This window comes from Danaus plexippus, chromosome Z (genome assembly GCF_018135715.1).
Source record: "Danaus plexippus chromosome Z, MEX_DaPlex, whole genome shotgun sequence".
NCBI lineage: Eukaryota > Metazoa > Arthropoda > Insecta > Lepidoptera > Nymphalidae > Danaus > Danaus plexippus.
The window spans coordinates 965,584-990,354 of record NC_083559.1 but is presented as its reverse complement, the minus strand read 5'-3'; the positions used below and the strand labels follow the sequence as shown (position 1 = coordinate 990,354).

General features: G+C 33.8%; 2 protein-coding genes across 5 annotated transcripts; one reads left to right on the top strand and one right to left on the bottom strand.

The window, feature by feature from the left end:
• The first annotated feature begins 968 nt into the window (after positions 1-968).
• LOC116777315 (transcriptional repressor CTCF-like) lies at positions 969-10,624 on the top strand. Of its 4 annotated transcripts, XM_061526306.1 has the most exons (16): positions 998-1,086; positions 1,325-1,444; positions 1,939-2,040; positions 3,213-3,355; positions 3,428-3,580; positions 4,031-4,117; positions 4,200-4,276; positions 4,346-4,515; positions 4,584-4,720; positions 4,799-4,949; positions 5,057-5,223; positions 5,307-5,443; positions 5,661-5,898; positions 7,656-7,839; positions 8,502-8,620; positions 9,040-10,624. In XM_061526306.1, the coding sequence occupies exons 3-16, from the start codon at positions 1,941-1,943 to the stop codon at positions 9,106-9,108; spliced, it is 1,932 nt and encodes a 643-aa protein (XP_061382290.1). In that variant the 5' UTR covers positions 998-1,086; positions 1,325-1,444; positions 1,939-1,940; the 3' UTR covers positions 9,109-10,624. The 4 variants fall into 4 exon arrangements, with proteins under 4 accessions (XP_061382291.1, XP_061382292.1, XP_032526685.2 ...); XM_061526307.1 differs by lacking the exon at positions 1,325-1,444 and having other exon boundaries at positions 969-1,086; positions 3,428-3,571; XM_061526308.1 differs by lacking the exon at positions 1,325-1,444 and having other exon boundaries at positions 969-1,086; positions 8,514-8,620.
• An 890-nt stretch (positions 10,625-11,514) lies between these two features.
• On the bottom strand, positions 11,515-22,014 carry LOC116777740 (SET and MYND domain-containing protein 4-like). Its single transcript, XM_032671438.2, has 15 exons — positions 21,733-22,014; positions 20,227-20,485; positions 19,898-20,075; positions 19,570-19,717; positions 19,197-19,349; positions 18,828-18,962; positions 18,296-18,503; positions 18,023-18,224; positions 17,520-17,616; positions 17,163-17,349; positions 16,729-16,876; positions 16,429-16,566; positions 13,111-13,190; positions 12,934-13,010; positions 11,515-12,844 (listed from the first exon to the last, which is right to left on the bottom strand). Exons 1-15 carry the CDS (start codon positions 21,876-21,878, stop codon positions 12,649-12,651), a joined length of 2,352 nt encoding a protein of 783 aa, XP_032527329.2. The 5' UTR covers positions 21,879-22,014; the 3' UTR covers positions 11,515-12,648.
• Between the last annotated feature and the right edge of the window lie 2,757 nt (positions 22,015-24,771).

Sequence of the window (24,771 nt, the reverse complement as noted above, 5' to 3'; positions counted from 1 at the left end):
TGAAGAAATAAAATCACCCCAAACACCACATGGACAAACATGGATCCCATTTTTACCTATACCTAGTACTTAGTAATTAGTTAGTATAGTTTTCATAATATTTAGTATTTTTCTTCCTAGAAACGAGATTTATTTAGAAACGATTATAAAAGACCAAATTAGACTATTATGTATGTCTTTATTATAAATTATACGGACTATGAGTTTTTATTTATTTATAATTTTATTGTTGTCGTATTAAAAATAAATATTTTCCTGCATCTCTTTTGTCTATTGTTGTATAAGTGAACATTTAAAATCTGATTCCGATTTATAAAAGAAGGAAACTTTTACTTTGCCAGTTAAAAAATATCAACTTTAAGCCACATCGTGTACTATACTTAACATAATAAGTGCCTTTTAATTTGGATTAGCAATGGTGACATTTTAAATTAATTCGATAACTTCGTTTAAAAATTTGTTGCCACACTACAAGTTCATATTAATTATATTTCAAAAATTACTTTGTTATATACTAGGTTATAAAAAATAAAAGTTACTCTACACAAAAGCAAAAAAATTCTGTAATAAATATAACAGTTTATTTGTAAAAAAATCCTTTTAGATTTTTAAAAATATTTTTGTCTCATAAAACGAAAACAATAATTACTACCCACACTACTATTAATACTATTATGTATAATATTACATTAATTTCATGTTTTTAAAACATTTATATAACAAACTATTATTAAAATCCATAAGTAAAGTGTTTAATTCATTTATTGTCAATTTCAAAAATTTTAATTTATGCCTTTGAAGTAGCTACGAAGAAATTATTATTATTTATTAGTCTCATTTTTCATTATCCTATTAAAAATGTTAGTATTTTATGAAAATATTAACTATGTATTTTACTATTTATTTTTTTTTAGTTAAACGCATAATATTAAAAATTCCATTGGTATTTTTTAATGGGCAATGTCAATTGCTTGAATAACTGTCATGTAGTTCTCCTGTCCGCCATTTCGGCGTCACAATCGCTTGATAGAATTGATTGGGACGCCCTCGTTGAGAAAAACTTGAACCTCCATTGGCAAAATTCAGGTACAATTTAATTGAATAATCGTGAATAATATCAATGGGGTAATTGCAAATGCGTTTCATGCGACAAAGTATGTTATTGTGACCCTAAACTATATTATAAACTTAAGGATACAAAGAAATTTGGTAATCCAATCAATTTTGCACTGACGACAGCGCCGTCTGTGATCTTTACTATTAGTTTCATTTTTCAAGTGGCGGTAATATATTATCATTTATGGTGTTTGTGGAAATATTTCAGAAAAGGTGGTGATTAAAAAAAGTGTTTTGCCTTTACTTGGGAAAATTGTGATTTTGGTTCATAAGATGGCGGACATTGCTGTGTAAATTTCGTGGCGAGATAGTAATATTATAGTGGCCGGTGATTTTTATTTTCTTTAAATTCCGTTGAAGACTGCTTACATTGCTAAATATTATTCAAAAATTATTTTAAATATTTCTTTTCATATTTGAAGCAGGAACTAGAATTATTATGAGTAACATTTATTCGTAATATGTTAAAATATTATTCAGTCGGTCAGTAAAGATTTCGATACGTCACAATATCACTGCATTAATTCTGATAAGTTAACAATTTTATTTTAATAATATTCATTTAAAATCACAGTGATATTTACTTTATTGTTCCTTTATAATTATTTAAAGTTGTATTATCAGGGGATCATAAATTTGTTAATTCTTGATGAAGTTTATATAAAAAAAAAAAATTGCAAAAATTCAATCATAAAAAAATGTCACAACAATCAGTTACTATGTCAATATATAGTTAGGTCAGATGTTACTTAACCCAGTCTAGTAAGAATACCAACAATAATTATTATTTTGTAATAAACTACTTCATTTTTATTTACAAAGCCATGCCGCCACCAGACAAGAAAACTTCGAAGGAGGAGACCATTTTACAAACCTATTTGAACTCTTTTGATCAAGACAATGAAACAACAACCACCATTGCTGGTAAGATATTTTATTATTAACACGCCTTTATTAGCTTCACCTGTATGTTTGTAACCGACTCCTTTGAGCTCGATTTTGCCATACTTTGACCGATCAGATTTAATTGAAACTTTGCACACCTGTCAAAGACCGATGACAATGCAATAATTCGATTAAAAAATCCGATTATCCCAATTAGATTCGCCAGGATTAATTAATTTCTTTCCGCATCCTTTGCATGCGAGTAAGAGAGATAGAGCTAGTGTGCGAACTACACATGCGTGCAGCTCCACAGTTACTCTTTGATTGTACACTCAGTTTGGCACAACCTCGGAGAGACTTGTAAAATAGTTGCGTTTGGTTCTTTATACATGATCCTATAAATCTTATATGTATACTGTCATCATTTTGTAATGTCCATAATATAATGATAACCGTTCCATATGCATACAGTCAAAGCACATTAATGTCTGGCCCGGTTCATGTTCTTAAAAATAATAGTTTAAAAAACTAAAACAAATCACGCTTTTATGGAAAACCCAACAAAAAAATTCAACTAAAAAATGAAAAATAAATAATAGTTTAAAAAAACTAAAAAAACGCGCTTTTATAAAAAATCCAACTAAAAAACAGAAAATAAAATTTAGTAAATTTAGATTAAATAGTGTAAATAAAAAATAAATGTACATTATTGTAAAAAAGCGTAGGGTGCATAGTGTCAATAGTTATAAACATTTAATTGACAGATGAGTAGAATGATCTTTACGTTGATAATATCATAAAAAAGCACTGTAAATGCACCCCACGCTTTTTTACAATAATGTACATTTATTTTTTATTTACACTATTCTTAATCTAAATTTATTAAATTTTATTTTCTGTTTTTTAGTTGGATTTTTTATAAGAGCATGTTTTTTTAGTTTTCTTTTTTTTTACATTTTTAACAGTACAGTTTACTAACACAACAGTAATAAATCACTGGTAATATATTTAAAAAATATTATTTCTGTACACCATTGATCAAAATACCGTTTGCTATACACAGCCATCGCTGGTCATTATTCCTATATTATTGATCAAAATACAGTATACTAAACAGAACAGAATCGAATTACTGGTGATACAGATACTAATGATTTTTTTAATACATCATTGGCAATATTTTACTTGAAACAATTGTCATAACTTTAAAGTTACTGGTGAAGTTGAAGAAGAAGCTGATACAGGGGTGACATATTTTGTTGATGAAGAAGGCAGATATTATTATCAACCGGCCGGTGACAATCAGAACATAGTGTCACTGCAGCCCGAAGTCACACAGGACAATGACGGAGAGGTTAAATTAAATCATATTTTATTTTATGCTAAACACAGCATATATATAACCAAACTTTTGTTCTGTTGAAAGATTACTGAGGATGCACAGATGCTTGTTGATGGTGAAAGTTACCAGACAGTGACCCTCGTGCCCTCGGACACGGGGAATGGTGAAGTCAGCTATGTGTTAGTAATGCAAGAGGAAAATAAGCCTGTTGTCAACTTAAATATAAAGGTGGATCAGGTAATCTTTTATGATGATTGAAGAAAGGAGTTCCCACTCAACAATTTATATCATTTGCTACGTTTTGGATGGCAGTAAGGATTTTTTTTCTATAGTGGTTTTTTTTTTTTGTACTGCTTTGTTTCTTTATTTTTTCTGTTTTCAACATGCTCATAGAAACTCCTTGCTTGAATCATAAGAATAATCTTCTCCTGATTCATCACATTATTTTTTTTTTATTATTACATTGGACTTCAATGAGGTCGGATGTATAATTTAATTTATGCATTCCTTTGTGTCTTTTTATTACTTATTTTATTGGCAACACTGAAATAAAGTCTAAATGATTTAATTAAACATATTTGCTTAATTCATGGGTGAACAAATTTCTTATTGACATGAACATTATACACAGCAAACTAAAAACTCTAGCTAGAATATATATATTACGGAGTTGTTAAAATTGATCAGGAGGAGAAAGGTGCTGATGTCTACAACTTTGAGGATGAAGAAGATGCGGCTGAGGAGGGTTCTGACGACGGAGATGATGCACCAAAGGTTATATGATGTCTTTTTGATATCTTTCTTGATATCTTTGTCTTTTTTTGTGGAACATTTCTCAAACTTTCAAATGTTGCAGACTAAAACTACAAAGAGGAATAAGTATGTTCGTCCCTACTTCACTTGCAGCTTCTGTTCGTACACGAGTCATAGACGGTAATATTTTATATAATTAATTATAATGTTTCGCTTAAGGTTACTAATAAAGCTATGTACCATCAACAGCTACTTGCTTCTGCGTCACATGAAATCCCATTCGGAGGAAAGGCCGCACAAGTGCAGCGTGTGTGAACGAGGCTTTAAAACAATAGCCTCACTCCAGAACCACGTGAACATGCACAACGGTGTTAAACCTCACGTGTGCAAATATTGCAAGAGTCCGTTCACTACATCTGGTGAGAATAACTAATATACTATTAGCTGTTTAATGTTACACGATATAATAATCTTTATTATCATACAGGTGAACTCGTTAGACACGTGCGGTATCGCCACACACACGAAAAGCCTCATAAATGCTCTGAATGCGACTACGCCTCCGTGGAACTGTCCAAACTGAGGCGTCACGTCCGCTGTCACACCGGAGAGAGACCTTATCAGGTAGATTTAACTCAAATAATATATATAAGATTTATTTATGTATAGGTTGCGTACTAATATTGTATAATTTGTCCACAGTGCCCTCACTGTACCTACGCTTCACCAGATACGTTCAAATTGAAGAGACACTTGCGTACACACACCGGAGAGAAGCCGTACAAGTGTGATCATTGCAACATGTGCTTCACGCAATCTAACTCTCTGAAAGCTCACAAACTCATACACAATGGTGGGACATTAATTTTAATTCTTATCATAAATTCAATTAATATGAAATAATTTCCTATCACATATGATAGAAGTGGATCTTATTATATTGGTTTTTGATTGGAACAGTGGCCGAGAAGCCTGTGTTTGCTTGCGAGCTCTGTCCGGCCAGATGCGGTCGGAAAACAGATCTACGCATACACGTCCAAAAACTACACACGTCGGATAAACCACTTAAATGCAAGCGCTGTGGTAAATCCTTCCCAGACAGATATTCCTGCAAGATTCATAACAAGGCTAGTATGAGAATATTTATGGCACTATATAAATTATTGTATTTAAACGCACGAGCGCTCTGACGAATACAATCGTTTTGCAGACACACGAAGGGGAGAAATGTTTCAAATGTGAAATGTGCCCGTACGCCTCGACGACGCTACGTCATCTGAAGACACACATGCTGAAACACACGGACGAGAAACCCTTCGCCTGTGAGCAGTGCGACCACTCGTTTAGGTATGTTAAATCATACGTTTAATAATTCTTTACATTTGAGAGACGCTTTGTCCATCGTTTAAATGTACTCGAATCTAAACTCAGGATGTAATTTAACATATACAGTCAACGTGTTAGGTTTTCGAAATTCGCGACGTATGTCGTAAACTGCCTGTATGCATCTCGGAATTGACATATCTCAAGTGTTGCCAGTTTAATCAAATTACCCACGATGCAGGCAGAAGCAACTGCTGCGTCGCCACCAGAATTTGTACCACAATCCCCACTACGAGCCGAAGCCACCCAAGGAGAAAACGCACACGTGTCACGAGTGCAAGCGGACCTTCGCCCACAAGGGTAACCTGATCCGCCATCTTGCCATCCACGACCCTGAGTCTGGACACCACGAACGAGCACTGGCTCTGAAAATCGGCAGGCAGAGGAAGATCAAGACCAACACAGGAGGACCATCTCAGGTTGGACGATAAGACACTCATTAACATTCATAGAATGAGTACAGCAAACAATAGATTTAGAATTTCAACAAGTATGGAATAAAACCTACAGTTTTCAATTGCTTTGCCAACTAAACTACCGTGCCAATACAAATATTAGCTCAACATTGCTTTAAAAATCTGAAAATCATCCCATGAAGGTCATTCACCTGCAGCGCCTTTAATAAACATTGCGAGTACCTTCATACAAGAATACTTGGAACAGTATTACTTGCTTAAGTAGTATGTAATAAAAAAATATGCCTCCATCCAAGTGATAGCTCGGCTATAGATTTCATGATACAACAGCGAACCATACATAGTCTTAGATATGTGTTATTTCAGAAAGTGTTGTGACAACTGAAAATATGATAAAGTTTCTATATATATAGAGCTTTACTTAATTTTGCGAAATTTATTTAATGAAGCCTGTCTTGAATTTTTTTTGTCGAACCGTTTTTCATGCCATTAAATATAAATATTCTTCAAAATCTAATTAATTTTTTAACTCGAGTCAATAATTAAAACTAATATGCACTTAAATGTTTTCAACCTAAATTATTGATAGTTCTGCTTTGCGATTTTAATTTGTTTTTTTTTTTTTTCACTCTGACTTATATATATATATTATCTTGGATCATTCTCTGCCACTCATATTTATTATAAATTTTTTTCCTTATTTCGTGTTAAAAAACCATAGAAGTTTTATTTTATTATAAATACTTTTTGGTTTGAAAACGCTGCGCCTCGCTGCTTGGACTGTTATAAGAAAATGATGCGCAGAAAAAAAAAATACCACATTGTGTTTGTACCTTTGTTAGTAGAAAGGTAAATTATGTGCCTTGTGTACAAAAAAAAATATTGTCTGATTGAATCAAAAATGAATTTTATTGCATAAATTTACATTTTATGCACGGACTTCGCGAAATTTTTATGCGTGTATGTGATTCTTTAAAAATCTCTTCTACCTTAAGAGTTGATGGAATTAATTTGCTTACAACAACTTAATTACCACTTGATATTTTGATCTGTATTTTTGTATGTGGTCCCAGTAATTCCTGAGCCAAAAAATTTTTTGTTTGAATATTTTATCTACTGACAAAGCAAGTACTATCAAAAACGGTTCTTTAGTTTAGTTTTCATGTGTTAAATTAAAAATACAAACATTTTCATCAATATCACCCGGTGGTTATTAACCGACTTCAAAAAGGAGGAGGTTTCTCATTCGACCATTTATATGCTTTTTTTTATCATAAACTGCTCTGCGATATATTGTATTAATTTTTTTTTTTTTTTTTTTTTTTCTAAGATTTTCGCGAGTATTCATTTAAATGAAACTAGTATTGTTCGGATTTACTACGCGGATTTTATTATTTAAAAACTACATAATCCCGACGTTTCGGTTACTTTGCAGCAACCGTGATCACGGCAGACGAGGTGTCCTCACACCTGGCACACCTCGTCTGCCCGTGATCACGGTTGCTGCAAAGTAACCGAAACGTCGGGATTATGTAGTTTTTAAATAATAAAATCCGCGTAGTAAATCCGAACAATACTAGTTTCATTTATATTGTATTAATGTTTAATAATCATCACCTTAAATCATATTATAATTTTACAAACATTAGTACATTTTATTCAATATGGCAGAGCGAAAAATAACATAGAATTGTTTATTAATAAAATAAAAATCTTTGTCGACCAATCATGATTTATAATGTATATATATGTAACTATAGGTTGTGGATTCTGACGACGATATGATGAAGCTGGGCCTCAATAAGGAGATCAAACGCGGTGAACTGGTCACAGTAGCTGACGGTGATGGTCAACAGTATGTGGTGTTAGAGGTGATACAACTCGAGGACGGGACGGAACAACAAGTGGCTGTGGTGGCACCAGAGTTCATGGAAGAGGAACAAGGTTGGTACAACACTATACTATCTGTATTTATATGATAAGTAACCAAAACACTCTATACAAACGCGATCATATCACCCGTTTAAAAATATAATTCCTTATAAATTAAATGCTTGTCTTGGTTCATTATGTTTTAAAGATATATATACACATATTATGTATGAATTAAATATGCATAAAAATCCTATAGTATACAGTATATGTATTGAATAATGCCCCAGAAATTAATTCTCAATCACATATGTATGTGATATAATACTTTGTCATATAATAACAGTCTGAACAATATAATTTTTGATATAGCTACTTGCATGCCATCATGTACTGCATGAATCACTTGGACACTTTGTCCGAGTTTTACTAACGTTATATGAGAAATATTGTTTACAACTATCTGTTGAAAAATGTTTTTTTATAAGACATTTTTGTCTATATATTATAATAAAATTCAGCAATTGATTTGTTATCTTCATAAACTGTGATTAGTTATAAGGAGCAAGCAACACACACAACACAGTATATATATATTTTTTATCCTTTAATATGTGTGTGCGTTTCTATGTGTATGTGTATTGCATTACATGTAATATGCCTTTCCTACATTTTAAGCTTTGTTTGTGATATTCTTGAAACAGTTTTTTGTTTATTCTAATTTTATTAAATAGTATTTGTTACAGAAGAGGAAGAGGAAGAAGAGGAACAGGAAATTGAAACTCCTAAACAGAAAATATTAAACAGAACCATTAAACTAGAGAAGGAAGTTGACACATGCTTTGGATTTGATGTAAGTATTGTATACAGTAACTATACGGCTGTATGTGGTCGATAAGTTGTGGTATAAAAATATGTATGAACGACAATCAATAACCTCTTAGGCTGTAATGGTTTTTGCCTGTGAGGACTTTGGAACTGGGCATAGAGAGAAATGTATAAAGTGGGTCATATGCCAGGAGATATAGTAAACCACCACCAGTGCCATCCATAGTCTGTGTAACGGGACTTCAATACCACTATTACGATGTGGTCATACATTATAGGCCATGCCCTATTCTGATGTCTAAGTTACATCACCGTAAAGTTTCAACAGAATATGTTCAATAATTTTTTTTGCGTCACAGAGCTACAAACATCCATATATACTTAGAAATTTCGCCTTTATAATATTAGTAGAATTATTTACCAAAAGACCATTTAATCATCCAGGAAGAAGAGGAGGAGGAGGCAGAGGAAGACATAACCTACAGCGACAAAGTAGTGTTGCGTTTAGTGTAATTTCACAATAGTTTTTATCATTAAACACATACACCGTCTGGTGTGAACGTAACTTAAAAGCACCACAGATAATAATTCAGACATACATCTCCGTTCTATATTTGAAAATATCTTTTTATTTTTTATTTTTATTTACTTGAACAATGAAAATGTAATATACCCTGTCCGGCCATGTCTTTTGGTCGTCCATTAATTACTCGTATATTTAATTTAAAAACTATTTAATGTTAAAACTATTTACATTCTGTACTAAGTGTAATATGGAGATGGTTATACTCTATTATTGGTGGTTCTTTGTTAGGTTATTGTCATTCGATGAATCTGTTCATAGATATCTTGATTGCCCGCATATACGAAGGCATGTCTGTAGTTAGTATTTAAATGATTTTAGCGAGATTTCGTCATCCCAATATGTAGCCACTGTCGTAACACCACTTAAAACCAGTAGACTTAGTGATTCCTGACAGTGATGCTTACTGACAGCACACCGCGACAGAATGGCGCGTGTAGCTAGTACTTATAGTTACAATATAAAAAATAATTTGGTAAAGCATTTGGATGACTCCTAACAACGTTAGGATGGTCACCTATAATACATAATCTTATATAATCATCTTTCAGTGTACATGTACTAGACTTATTTATATATATATATATATGATATATATATCTCATATGAGTACTTAAATAAAGCGCTCTAAAATAATTTTAAAATATTTGTACTTTTAGGTAAATGTCTTAAATTGTCATATAATGTAACAATGTTACAAGTGTAACATTATTTTTTTTTTTAATTTCTTTTTAGAATTTTAACACGGTAAATTCTTGGCTTCTCTGTGTTTGACCGTTTTAATGAGAATATATGGAATTATGTCTTTAAAATATCTTTACTTGGTACATTTTAACGTTCTCTATCATGTTTTTTTTTTTGTTTTTTTTTTTTAATATTTATAGTCTCATAATACTTGTCATATTTTAGGTAATGTGCTTAATCAGTTTGCTTGTGAAATGAATCGGGTTTAGTGAATTTTTAAGGCAAGAATGTATATTTGTTGTATGTAGTTGTAATGGTATCGTTTACATGTAAATAATAATACATTGGTATTCAGATGATTTTTTTTTTAACATATTACATAAATGTCATTTGAAATAGTCTAAGATCAGCTGGTGACTTTGTATTTAATACTTTTGTTTTTAAAAATAGCGTCTCTCACACAATCCTAGACTATTCTTTCTGTAGTGTTTTGAGAATTGATTATCATCTCTATCTATAGTAGGATTGTTTTTTTTTTTTTATCACAAACAAATTATATTTTTTTTATAACAACTATGTAACATGCGGTCACAGCTGATCTGGAGCACAGTTTTTTTTATAGCAGTACATACACAGCTCTGGAGTTCAACCGGAGCCGCAGTTATTTAATGTGTTGTTGTCACTTGTTCTCTGTAACTGTGTCTATATTTATGTGCACTATATGTTTATGATGAACATACAAATAAAGTGGTTAGATTGTTCCATATTTATTTCAAAAAAAAAATCCTTTAAAATAAATAAACCTCACCGAGTTCAGTATATATCAATTCTAATGTTTTTGAACCTTTCAAATTACACAAAATATAACTATTATTTTTTAGTCGCAGTGGAAATTATTTAACACTATATATTTTCTTCCAAGTAATTTTAAGTTATTATTAGTTATCAAATAATTCAGAGTTACTAAGAAGGTGAACTTGAGCATGGCTAAATAGATTTTATTATATAACTCATGCATATAAAGTCATTAAAATAAATTAAGTTTAGAATATGTAATTCTCTGAATTCATACAAAATTTTGCCTAATACTCTATTTCGTGCGCAGTGTAAATAAGTTCGTTAAACTTGTATGTTGATTTCATATACAGCAAAAGATTGTTTTATTAAACCGACTTCACCAGGAGTCTATTAAATTGATAATTTTCTTGTGTTACGGAGACAGACAGACGTACTTGTGTAATTTAACCTAAAAGGTACCTATAAAACCACTAACTAACATTGTAATATCGATTCAGGAAATAATAGACAATATATAATGTTGCTTTCAGACTTAAGAAAATGATCTCTGAACTTGAAAAGTATGTCCAGAGATTTGTTCTTCACACTGATTATATTGAAATTTGTATTAGTTAGAAATGTCGTCTCGTTATAACACACAGATGCTGGAAAGATTTGGTTGGACAACAGAGTAAACAGCTTTTATAATAAAAGTACATACTTTTACAGTATTTTTTTTGTTCAAATGGCATCTTTTCTTCGTTAATGTTTTACTAGGGCCGTAACCAAAACCGCTATAAAAACATCGATAGTGTGTTAATAAAATGATTGACATTATTCCTATTCATGCTCCGACACAAAATAAAACCACTGGGTTGTAATATTTTATATTTATATTTGTATATATATATATATATATATTATTCATACTAGGTCTACACCGCTATAAACAAGAATAAAGATAGATGTCTTGACCTGATGGTAAACACTAAAAAAAGGCTGATGTTACAGCAATTGGTACGATATTATATAAATAACTGTTTTAATAAAATTCGTTAAGAAATCACCATTTTTAAATTACCCTGAAACTAATGAAGTCATTATTAACTCGTGTTTTTGAACGTTAAAACAAAACGTCATTTCAACTAGTGATGTGCCAGGCAACTAAAAATGTATTTCCGAGGACACAAATCGTAAATATTTACTGAAATAGTATTGGTAAGTAACATTAAAATAATATTTGATGACGTAACGTTCTTACGTCACAGAAAATGATAGTGCAATGAAGGGAAAATGTCCCTCGGATACCAATTTTGGGCACATCGCAAATAACAACGTATTACAATAATTCTCACATTATTATTTCTTACTTAATTTCTGTATGTATAATTAAAAACTGCCTTCGCAATAGTAATTTAGGCTTACTAGTTTATTATTACTATTAGGCCATTTTGTGATTCGTTTGTATGTTTTCCTGTTACATAATACAAGAAAATCACAAAATTAATTGTTATAAAGACAATAGTCACATCTGTTATATAAAATTATTGAATAATATTAGTAGTTATTATACTATTAGTATTATTACAAAAACATCCTAATCTTATCTTAAAAACTCGCTACATACGCTAGCAACAAAGGCTTCATAAGGCATATTAAGAGTTTAAAAAAAAACAAATTCACTTCAATGCATCATTAGTTAATATAGAATGTTACTAACTCTTATAATATTAATCACTTATAATCTCACTATTATAGGATATTCATAATATTTTAATTACTTACATAAGTATTTCGTTCAATATTTTTTTATTTGCCATTACAGCCTTCAAACACATAAGTGTTCAATAAAGATTATTTAAATTTAAATTGGCTGTATTCTGATAGACAATTTCACGTTAGCTAATGGAAATTAAAAAAAAAAAACTTTTTCGTTATCTGTGCCACGATTGTCATTTGTCAAATTTGAATGAGAACGCGCCTGTGTGCTATAATAGTATGATTAATGTTTATATTTTAAGATTGTAATGTAAGTTGTGATGAACACAGTCCACAGCCTCGGGAGTCCTGCTCTCGGCGAGCGTCGCCGCGAGGTAGCACTCGTGTTGCTTCAGTCTAGACACAAGAGGTTCCCACGAGCCGTAGTTCAATTCCATCAATTGTATAGCCTTTTTGACCACCTTATGAGCTTCTAGACACCATTCTCTGTCGGAACAACATTATTAATAGTATTATTAACTTAATATATTTTATATATATTAAACGAAAGTGAAAAGTATATCTCCAGAATTAACCTGTATTCCAGATGCTGCGGTGAATTCAAAATCCTTTCTAACATAACATCCGACAGTTTACGGAGTTCATGGGCGACCTGGAAAAAATCATCTATTTTAGTTAAAACATACAAATAATTTACCATAAAATTTTGATGATTATTTTGAAAGAGTTATGTCTATAATAAAAATAATGACCTCTACACTGAAAGAACCAAAGCGATACTCGAGGCTCTGGATGTTCTGTTTTATGAGCTCCATACTTTTACCGAAATCACCTGCAAAACAAAAAATGTCAAAATTATATTTAATTAGGTGATAATAAGGTCACATTACTTGAAGCACCTAGATAACAGCTGACTGTACGTTGTTTACGACACACACACACACAAATATATATATATATATATCTTCTTCTTCTTCTTCTTCCTGGCAATTATCCCAGCATTAGCCAGGGTCTGCCTTCCTGCTCAAACTCCTCCACTTTGCACGGTCTTTAGCATCCGCGGTGGTAAGTCCATTGGCTCTCATATCCTGCTTCACGGTGTCCAGCCATCGCTTTCTTGGGCGTCCTGGGGGTCTTGCTCCAGGGACCGTCATATCAAGGCAAATTTTTCCGACGTAGTTCTCAGGCCGGCGTGCAACGTGGCCATACCATCTCAGGCGACTCTCTTGAAGCTTATCCGCTACGTCACGGACTCCAAGACTACCTCGGATAAATGTGTTACGTATACGGTCAGCCCGCGTTACGCCACACATCCACCTCAGCATCTTCATCTCCGTGACGTGAAGCTCCTGAGAGTGCCTGGACAGTGTTGGCCAACATTCGCTTCCATATAAGAGAACCGGTCGGATTATGCTCTTGTATATTAGTCCCTTGAGCTTGGTAGGTATTCTGCGATCGCAGACCACACCTGTGACCTCACGCCATTTCGCCCAAGCAGCGCTGATCCGGGCTTGGACATCGTGATCGATGCCTCCGGACTCATGCAGAATAGATCCAAGGTACCTGAACTTTTCCGACTTAACGGCTGGTTCAGGTCCTATATGGATAGTGCAAGAGTCCGGGCTTCCGCAAGCCATGTACTCGGTCTTCGTCACATTTAGTTTAAGACCACCGTTCTCAAGCGTACCCTTCCAGAGGTTCACTCTTCGCTCTAGCGTCAACCTGCTCTCATCAATGAGCGCTATGTCATCGGCATACATCATCAGCCATGGAGGCTGGTCCTGGATGTTAGCCGAGACAGTGTCCAGCACTACATTGAACAAGAAGGGGCTAAGAGCCGAGCCTTGGTGAACCCCTACTGAGATCGGAAAGGGTTGTGTATCGCCAACAGCAGTCCTAACCATTGAAACGGAATCGCGGTAGATGTCTCTGATGATGTCAATATAGGCCTCAGGGATCCCTTTGAATCGCAATGCCCACCAGATACATTGACGAGGCACGCAGTCAAAGGCCTTCTGCAGATCTAGGAATGCGACATGCAGAGCTCTCCTTTTTTCCCTGTATGCCTCCATCAGAGTTCTGATGGCAAAAATGGCGTCCAAGGTGCCCGATCCTGGCTGAAATCCATATTGACATTCCGAGACAGTACACTCTCGGCGGAGCCTGAGGTCGATCATACGCTCAAAGAGCTTCATGGTGTGACTCATGATCTTAACGCCCCTATAACTACCACAATCTTGAACACTGCCCCTGCCTTTGTATATAGGGGTAATATAACTATAACGCCACTGATGTGGCATAGTCCCAGTGTTCAAGACGCGGTTAAAAAGGTCCGTCAGTATGAGCACACCAAGAGAGCCCAATGATTTCCACGCTTCGATCGGAATATCGTCAGGTCCCACCGCTTTCCGATTCTTCATGCGTCGAAGACAATTCCGAGTTTCGTCAGGTGTTATCGGGGCAATAAGTCCAAGATTAGGAGGTATTTCGGTTGGAAGACTGCACGGGTGCTGAGTATTTAGCAACTCCTTGAAGTAGCATCTCCATCTCTCCTTCACAGAGGCATGATTACACAGCAACGTGCCTTGGGAATCTCTGACGCTAAGACATTTTGCGATATCTTGCGTCGCCTTATCCCGAGCTCGTGCCAATTTGTAAATGAGCTTCTGCCCCTCCGCAGTTTCAAGTGTATCATATAATGGTGATAACCTATCACTGCGGGCTCTGGCAACAGCCCTTTTACTGGCACGTTTCGCTGCTATGTACTCTAGTCTGTCTTCAGGAGAGTTTGATTGCTGCCACTTCTTAAAGGCAGTCTTCTTTTCACGAATCACCTCCTGCACTTCGTCATTCCACCACCATGTCTCCCTGTCAATGACCCGTCCTCCCTTAGAAAGGCCTAGAACTCGTTTACCTGCTGTGATAATTGCTGACTGGGCTCGATCCCAAACTTCCTGAGCAGTTTCGGTATTAGTCGACAGATTTTGACTCTCAACCTCTGCCCGAAAGCTGGTCTGCATCGTTCCATTCAGCAACCACCACCTGATGCGAGGCTTACGTTTCTCGGCCACTTTCTTTTTCGGGGTAACGACATAGTCCATGACAAGAAGTCGATGTTGGGCTGTCAGGCTTTCACCAGGAATGACTTTACAGTTAGTCACTTTGCCGATATGACACCGTCTGGTCAGCAGATAATCTATTTGGGTTGAGTGGGACCCGCTCTTATACGTGATAAGGTGCTGTGGAGTCTTTTGGAAGAACGTGTTCACGACGGCTAAGTCAGACGCAATACAGGTTCTGAGAATATTTTCTCCCTCTGCATTGCGGCGACCATAACCAAAACCACCGTGTACACGGTCAAACGTTTCCGCAGCCCTACCTACGTGGCCATTTAAATCCCCCCCAACTATGATTACTTCAGCAGCTGGTATAGCACGTAGAACCTCTTCAAATTGCTCCCAGAATGACTCTTTTTCGGACCCGCTACATCCAGCCTGAGGAGTATAAGCACTGATCAAGTTAGTAATCACTCCCTCGATCAGTACCCGCACCCGCATCAGGCGGTCGCAGCGACGATCGACTTCAAGAAGACCATTCCGAAGCTCTTCAGATAGCACTACCGCTACACCAGCTTTACCTGAAGGCGACCCAGTGTATATCAGCCGGTAACCCTGTCCGATGTTCCGAGACTTATTGCCCTTCCAGCGAGTTTCCTGGAGGAACGCACACTGGACCCGACGTCTCATGAGTACATCTGCGAGTTCTCTGCATCGTCCGGTTAGAGAGCCAATATTCCACGTTGCAAAGCGGATATATATATATATATATATATACACATTATATGTCTGTGTATGTAACTTTAATAATTGATAGAAAACAAAAAAAAAATAGGTCTCTAATAAATAATAATACATATTACAGTTTTTTAATATAAAATTATTAATACATTATAAACACTACTTATGCAACCTAACGAAGATAGAATCTACTCTCTTTTCCTTTAGATCAGAACACACTATACTATTTTATTTTTTCTTTAATTTATAATAATATTTATTTTAAATAGTAACCTGTGTCAGCATACAGTCTTGCCAGTCTATCCGCCGCCATTCTGAGCGAGGCGTGGTGTCGATGCCACACCTGTTGTTTCAGCCGGTACGAGGCCGCCATCTTTTCGCAACGCTCCTCCAAACTGACGACCTGTTCCGCTGTATTATGTAACAGATCGAAAAAAATAATTACATAATTAATACTGAGGTCACATTGGCAGAATACACTGTTCATTTGCTATACTTTGTACAGAATTAAAAAAAAACACGACTAGGTTCAATATGTATGATATTAATTAAAAAATAGATTTAAATATAAACCTTGTATTGCGAGGTCGTCAGCTCGATCCAGTAGTGTGTGTGCACGTTCCAGGTGGAGTGCTGACCGACACTGTGTGCACAGAGGACGAACACCATGCGCCCACACCGGACCCTTACACGACTGACACAGGTACGCGCTGAACAACGACTGGAAAATTACAAGAGTTCCAATTTCAAATATAACATTTAAATTTAGAATATATATTGGAACAATATTATGAAAAGTGAACCACTTACGAATATGACATATAGTAATGTTCCAATTTCAAATACATATATCGTGAAATAAAGGAACGTTCTAATTTTAAAAAATCTTTGAGGAATTCCGATTTCAAATTACGTCGTGATAAATGTGTTCGACTTAAAGCGTCACTTTACATAGGGCATGTACATTACGAATCTAATATAATATAGATAAAAAATAATGTAGTAACCACGAAGTCTTTCCTCTCCGTGTCGTTGCAGTCGGCACAGTGGCACGTGAACATATACTGAGCCTTGAGCGCTTTCCGTCGCGCTGCGGCGGGCGCGCGGGCTCGGTGTGGACCATAACAGTTGAACACTTCGCCTCCTGCCGGTAACTCGCGCTGGCATCGGACTATAAGACGACTCTTGTAGAAACTGATGAATTAATTACAACTTTAACATATTAATATTCTATCCGGCCTGTTGATGGTAAATGTGGTGGAAATTCAGTTTTCAAATTTTAGATGTTATTTTTAGGGTAGAATTGGTATAATTTCATTTTGTGACAGAAAATAGATATACGTATGTGAAATATTAAACCTCACGTGTTTATTATGTTGGGATCGCAGGAGTGATTCATCATGGCGGCCGAGGGATAGATGGCGGTGGCTCTACGGACTTCCTTTTCCGTTATCGTTTTGCCTGAAAAAAAAAATTAATAAAATTTGTAGTCGATCATATTTTTTTTTCTTAAAATATTTTTTTACATTTACATTTTACATTTTTTTTTTTTCTTAAAATATTAATGACTTTGAGTTTATACGGTAACACTATTGTTGAAGTAAAAATCCTGGTAATTATAATGATAATTTTAAAAATTGCTTTACTATAGTTTAAATCAGTACAAATTTTCTTTGACAACTTCCAAACAGATTCTGAGAAACAAATCTAGAATAAAGTCAGCCATATTATGCGTATGAAAGGCTGACACAAGACTGCCCAACAGACATCGATATTCTGCTACCGTAGTCCTATGTTGGAACTGTACGTGGATATATTGTGTTTTTGGGGGGAAATTGCGGGCGACAACTATGATAGAGATCGCTACCGTTTCTGCCATCGTCCTCTTCCACGACTGCCAGGCTTAAGGTTGCGTGTCCGTTACAAACCAACTGGCCCATACTCCTCAGTATGACGGCCGCAGCGAACAACTTCAATTGACTCTCAGACATACTACACGGCATTTTGCTTGGTAGATAATCAAAAAAACTCGTGAAATTCTCCAAATACAACGTCAACATCGTGGCCGTCTGGAAGGAGGAAAAGAATTTTTACTATCATTGTATATTTAATCTATAAGTGTGTTAAAACCGGGACTCACTAAGGCGTATTGTATGTAATCTGTGTTGTCCATCTTGTTGAAGTTGGTCACCAGATTGAACATCCTGTAGAAGGGATCCGTGCCCGTCTTGTATATCTGGATGTTGTCCACCAGCCCGTAGCTCCTGAACAACTCGCCGGCGGTACACGGCTGCGGCAACGACACCGGCGACGGGGGGAATCCGTTGTTCGTACTTATTAGTAGCACCCTGTATATATCACATGTAAGCCTTTTACTGTATGATCTATTATATAATACAGTCCTCTGATAGTTTTACTTCGAAGGTTATAGTGCTTGAGAATGTGAGATAATATCTATTACTGTGCAATGATACCGTCCCAAATATTTTTTCTGATATTTTTTCTTTTCGAATCGTTTTAAGTTAAAAAATGTATACAATATTTATAGTTAGAGAATATTGAATTATTTATAAACGAGTTGTTCTTAGATTATGGGTACTTTAACATAGGTGCGACATCACGCCTGTAAGTGAAACATGTTAGTAGACATCTTAATATACAGGGGGTGTCACCTTAAAGCTAAATGCGCGATGCCTATAGTGGGGAAGAGTGAGCACTGTGCACCCACACACTCCCAGCGGTGGAAGGATATGGCACGAGACGCACACTCACACCCACAGTACACGCTGCGTGAACACACACTGCAACTACACACATACGAGTATCGTTATATACAGGCCGTTCCGAATATTATTCATATATGTGTATTATATAAATTTAATTTCAACATAGCATCAAACAGTCATAATTAAAATCCTATATATCTGGTAGTTCTATTAGCTTAACAGTGTCATGAGGTGACAATTGATAAATCATTAACATTATTATGGACAAAGATTATATATATATAAAATATGTGTGTGTGTGTGTGTGTTATTTACGGCACTGGATTGATGTCTGTGTCGCAGCACATCTCACAAATGGCGTCGTCTGAGGGCAGAGCGACCCATGCGTAGGGCTCCTCTGAGAAGAGCACGTCCCCACGACCTGCCGGCTCTACCGCGACCACGTGACGACCGCGTGACTCCTTATATCTATATATATATTTACGAAATAAAAAAATTACATTCAACAAACCATAGTATCCTTAGTACGAGTGAAGCTTCACACGAATACCTACAGTGTTCCGTTCATAAATCATCACAAATGATAGTACAAATGATGTAGTAAAAAACTTATAGGATGATGTTTATTAAAGCAAATAATATAATTTATATATATCAATTATTTTTGTGATTGGTTGATTTTGTAAACCTTAGTTCAATAGATTTGGAGGCCGATACAAAGTCAGGATTCGGTCCCAGGTAACAATCAGGTAGCAGCACCTCTTCCTCTTTAACAACATCCCGTTTGACACACTCTAGTTTCTTCTCTAAAATCTTTATGTGACGCTCGAATTCCACTAAAACAAACATTTAAAATATCCACAAATTTTGTCAACTTATATATACATATAAAGTTAAAGTTTGGAAATTTAAATACATAGTATAATAGAAGGAAGAGGTAACAGACATTAATTTAGTGTATGAGAGTTTAATGTGTGAAATAAATGCAATAAAATAATTTTTTTTATCATATTTACATTTGTTCGCCACTGTCATGTTGAGTGTCCCTGCATATTGTATGGCCGAGTTGAGAGCGGTCCTTGCTTCCTTACTTTGCAATTCAATGTAACAATCTGCTCTACGCAGTAAAAGTTTGTGTCTCTGTTCCGCAGGATAACCGCTGTCTATAGCCAGAGACACATCCGACAAACATTCCTAGTATATAAAAAATATATATTGTACAGTAACATAAAATCAATGTAGATTTAAACAATTATCTGGTAACTACTTAAACAATGAACATAAGTACAATTTTATATATATACATATGACTAGTATTAGTGGTGCTATATAAGAGTAGACATGCCTGAAATCTCTTTAACCTCAATAAAGCAGCCGACCGGTTCGCTAGAGCCAGTGTGTACATAAGACTATTAGGTTTAGCGTACAATACGCTATTAGTGTAACACTTATAACTCTCTTCCACCAAATTAGCCCTGAATTTCTCATTCCCCTTCTGTCGCCAGCACAGCGACACTCCGTCGCATTTCAGTGCTGTATCTGTATCACATGTTTTACGTGCGTATGTGTCCTTCATCTGCTGAAGCCAGTAGAGTAAAATCTTTCTGAAATTTATCAAATTAAAGTCGTCGAATGAGATAATTATATAAAAAAAAAAAATTTTGCTATTCAATCTCCTTAGATTAATTTTATATTATGGATTATGTATTGAAAATGAAAGTATGGAAATAAATTACACTGAAAAAAAAATACATATATATAGGAATATAACAAAAAACATATACCTACATGAGTTAAAAATTTATATATCACACATTTTATGATTTAAATTTATATTAAAAAAAAAAATTCATAATCTTTTAAATCTTAATACTAATAAAATAAAAGTCACTCATTATTCACACACAATACATATAAAACAGATTTTTTATGCTAAGGCTTCATTCGCACTGGAATAGCGGAATATTTTGTCAATATCAACTATTTTATTTGCTGGACGAATTATAATCTTGAGTACTGTGTGAGAACAAAATATTAAGAGTCAGTTTTAGATGCTTCCCTTAAAACATGTTATTTTCTTAATTTATGAAAAAAGTTACTTAAACGAGGAAAAGGTAATATATATATATATAATTATTGTTATAAGAATATGTACAAAATATAAAATAACAAATTATAGTCTGTTAAAATACTAATAATATATTTTTAAGCTATGACTTAAGCTACACATGGTCGAGTTGGAGGGGATGTCGCTAGAAGAAGTAATTTAATGAAACCGATATGAATAAAGTCTCTTGTTAAAATTTAGTATTCTTAAAACCACAACTATATTTTGGTAAATTAATAATGTGTAATAAATATTTACTACTTAAAAATTAATACTAAGATACTTATATGTATATAACTTTTTTTTCTTTAAGTCACAAACATTAATTTTACCATTGTCAATTATATACTAGAGATGTTATTAATATCTTAACTCAATTGTGACAATGTATTCTAAGAAAAGATACTATTATCTTATTTGTTATATCAACAGTAAAGAAATATGAAAAAATTCGTAAAATCTTAAATATGTATATTTTATATAAATACATAGTTGTCCAAGTAAATTTAAGCATCAAAACTTTTAAAAAAAATTGTTAAAAACCAAAATGGAGTAGTGATGTCTTAATGGAAACAATAATTATGTTTATTTAAAACCTTTAACGTTAGAACTTAGATCAAAATAATGGATAGTTTATTTATTAACGACGCTTTTGGCTGTAACGTATACATCTGTCCATTCAAGTGAAGAAATAAACCAATATAAAGGACTTGTTTAGGAAATATTATTCAGAAAATTTTATACCTAACACCCTTGTTGTTGTAGAAATAACTCATAGTATCGATCTCGCTTTCGTGAGTACGATCGATTTTCTTTTCCTCTGACGACAATAACAACAACAAAATTTCCCATTGTCTAGCACAGTCCTCCGGCAAATTGACACTGTTCATCTTATAAAGCAAGCCTTTAGTTTATATTATGAGTAATGATATATGATCAAGATGAATGTTTGCTTTAAAAGTGTAAAATCATAAATTTAAGTATTCATAAGTCTAAATTGTAACCTAGAATTATTAAGTGACAGTTGACAGGTGATTCCTGTCTGTTTTGCAAGATTCAAACGAATATCTTCGTTCAAAATCTGTTGTTATACGTTTAGTCTCAAAATGTAATGCAGGTTAAAAAAAGAATTTAAAACTTTTTACAACGTTTTTTTCATATCTTTATTCATTATCATATAATAACCGTGAGAATTATTGGACATAAATAGGAAGCAATTAATTAATATTGCCAATGAATTATTGGCAATATTACTTTTATATACCAGGATACAAGTTTTGAGTTAATAAGGACACTATTGCTTCTATACAACCTGGATATATTTTCCAAAATTCTCTTTGAATTAGGAGTAACAAATTGAGAAAAGCATTTTTATAACTATAATATATGTTGAAACAATTGTATTGTTTGTTATGAAATAAGATTATTTGTAATTTAAAATAAAATAAATAAGATAGAATAATAAGATTATTTGTAATTTAAAATAAAAACTACATACTCCCTACGTTTCGATTACTTTGCAGGAACCGTGATCACGGACAGACGAGATGAAAATGAAATATTCATCTCGTCTTGTAGTTAATCCAAAAATATTAGTTTTATTTTATTTAAATAAATACTCGTGAAAATCTTAGATCTCATTGTTCATAAATTTTTAGGAATAATGACGTAAAGAATGATGACAAAGGCTATAGTGTGTTAAAAATAGGTGTTCATATTAAAAAAAAATCTAATAAAGATCCACTTTTAAACTGTGACACTCGAGTATTTTTAACTTTGGATTTATTTTTTCTTTCTCAAGGCTGTCCCAAGTCCGTAACCATATGATAAAGGCATAGATAGTTTAAAAGCTACTTGACACTTAAGCAAAAACTAAAGTTCTAAATTAAAATTCCTAAAACGAAGGCATTTATCAAGAAAAAGAAACAATAATACTTTAATAAACGGTATACAATTTTTTTATTTTAAATAAATACGCGCATTCGCATGCACAAGGATTTATGGAGCAAAGTGTTAAGACTTGTAAGTTGTAGCTAATAGTGTTAGCAAGTACCTATTCCTTACTGATAAGAAGAGGAAACTTCCCGTTCGTTGACTTTAGGGAAGCGTTTTTAGTAAGAGAAAGATTTTCATGAGAGGAATTAAATAAAAACATTCCTTATATTTTGAAAACGGGAATATTGTAAATTGTATTATTACGCGATAAAATAAATGAAATTACGAGCTATTACGTTAGGTTTTATTCCTATTTCGGATCTTACGTGTATAACTAAACTTTTATTAGGTACAATACATTCCTACATGTAAGGTAAAATTACGTTATTCTTATAGTAAATTGTTCAAGCGAATTGTTTTGACTATTGTGTGAAGTTTGTGAAAAGTGAAAATAGCTTCTCCTGTACTCTACACTTATCATACGTCTGCGTTGTCAAAATACATACGAAACGTTCCTTATTTTTCATTCAATAACCAACGTTGATACCTACTATTATGCACAGATTTATAAATAAAACTATTAACACACCGTTTGTAGCGCAACAATACAAACTTGTGGTAAGTAAAGAGTAAGTACGTGTAAGGTTAGATGCATTGCTGTAGATGTGGGATGTTATTGATATCTGAAACTTTTTCGGTTGCAAAAAATACTTGAACTTTGTAGTCCAACCCTACTTGACGTGTTTAATTAACTGCTCGGCCCACATATAATTAACTATGCATTATTTCAATGAATTTATACTGAACAATGAAACACACTAACGCTAAAATGACTGAAACTGTGGCAGACAGTAGAATTGCATTTCTCATTTGACCCGTGTAATATATTTGAGGAGAATTTTTAGCCGTTGTTCGAGTACCGTCCTACTTGAAGAAAAATCTTTATATATTACCTGTTTATTTGAGTTCTGAGAACTGATCGTATGGATTAAAATATCGCAAAGGCATTTAATTAAATTTCTTAAAAAGGTTCACGTTAGATATGTACAGATTATATAAAATATAATTACAGTTAAGTGATTTAAATTCTAAGTTAAAGTGAAACTAAACAGAATTGTATTTCTGGTATAATATCGGTACTGTAAAAATAAATAACTACTAAATATATATAAATATATATACATATATAAAATTCCATCACGTACACATTAGCCACGGAGGGATGGGTCGTTTATGTCAACGACGCTTTGGTTTCCATTATACATCCAAAAAAGGTTAGTCACGGATTATCTTTTATGGTCCAACCTATTTCAATAGATTCGTGCAATATGAACTCTATTTGAAAACAATACCCGCGATATTTGTGTGTTTGTAATATAATGTATTTTGTCACCTATTAGGAAACTAGCACTTTACTTTCGGTGGATCGGAATGCGGGAACCACTTTTCATAATCCTCCAAGAGGTGAAACTCGACTGTTTTATTGTTGGATATGTGTTATCGGCTTATCTTTACTTTAAAAAGCATTTATTACCACTAAAGGAACGACAACAAACAAATATGAAGGATGGAACTAAATTTACAGACGCCTGAAGTTTTGCAATCGGCTTCCAAACGAGAGATCTCGATTATTTAATTACCGATAGTTAATAAAATTGGTATCCAAGTTTTGTTATGATATTTTTTTTTTTTTTTTTGCAAAAGCATGAATTACCTGACTCTAAAGAAACATGCTAAAAAAAAACTAAAATATGGTCTTTATTGTTTAGTTGCTTTGTGCTAACGTCAAGCTTGAATTATATTTTAATGGTATAGCTTTTTTCTGATTCCAAAATGATAAAATTTCGA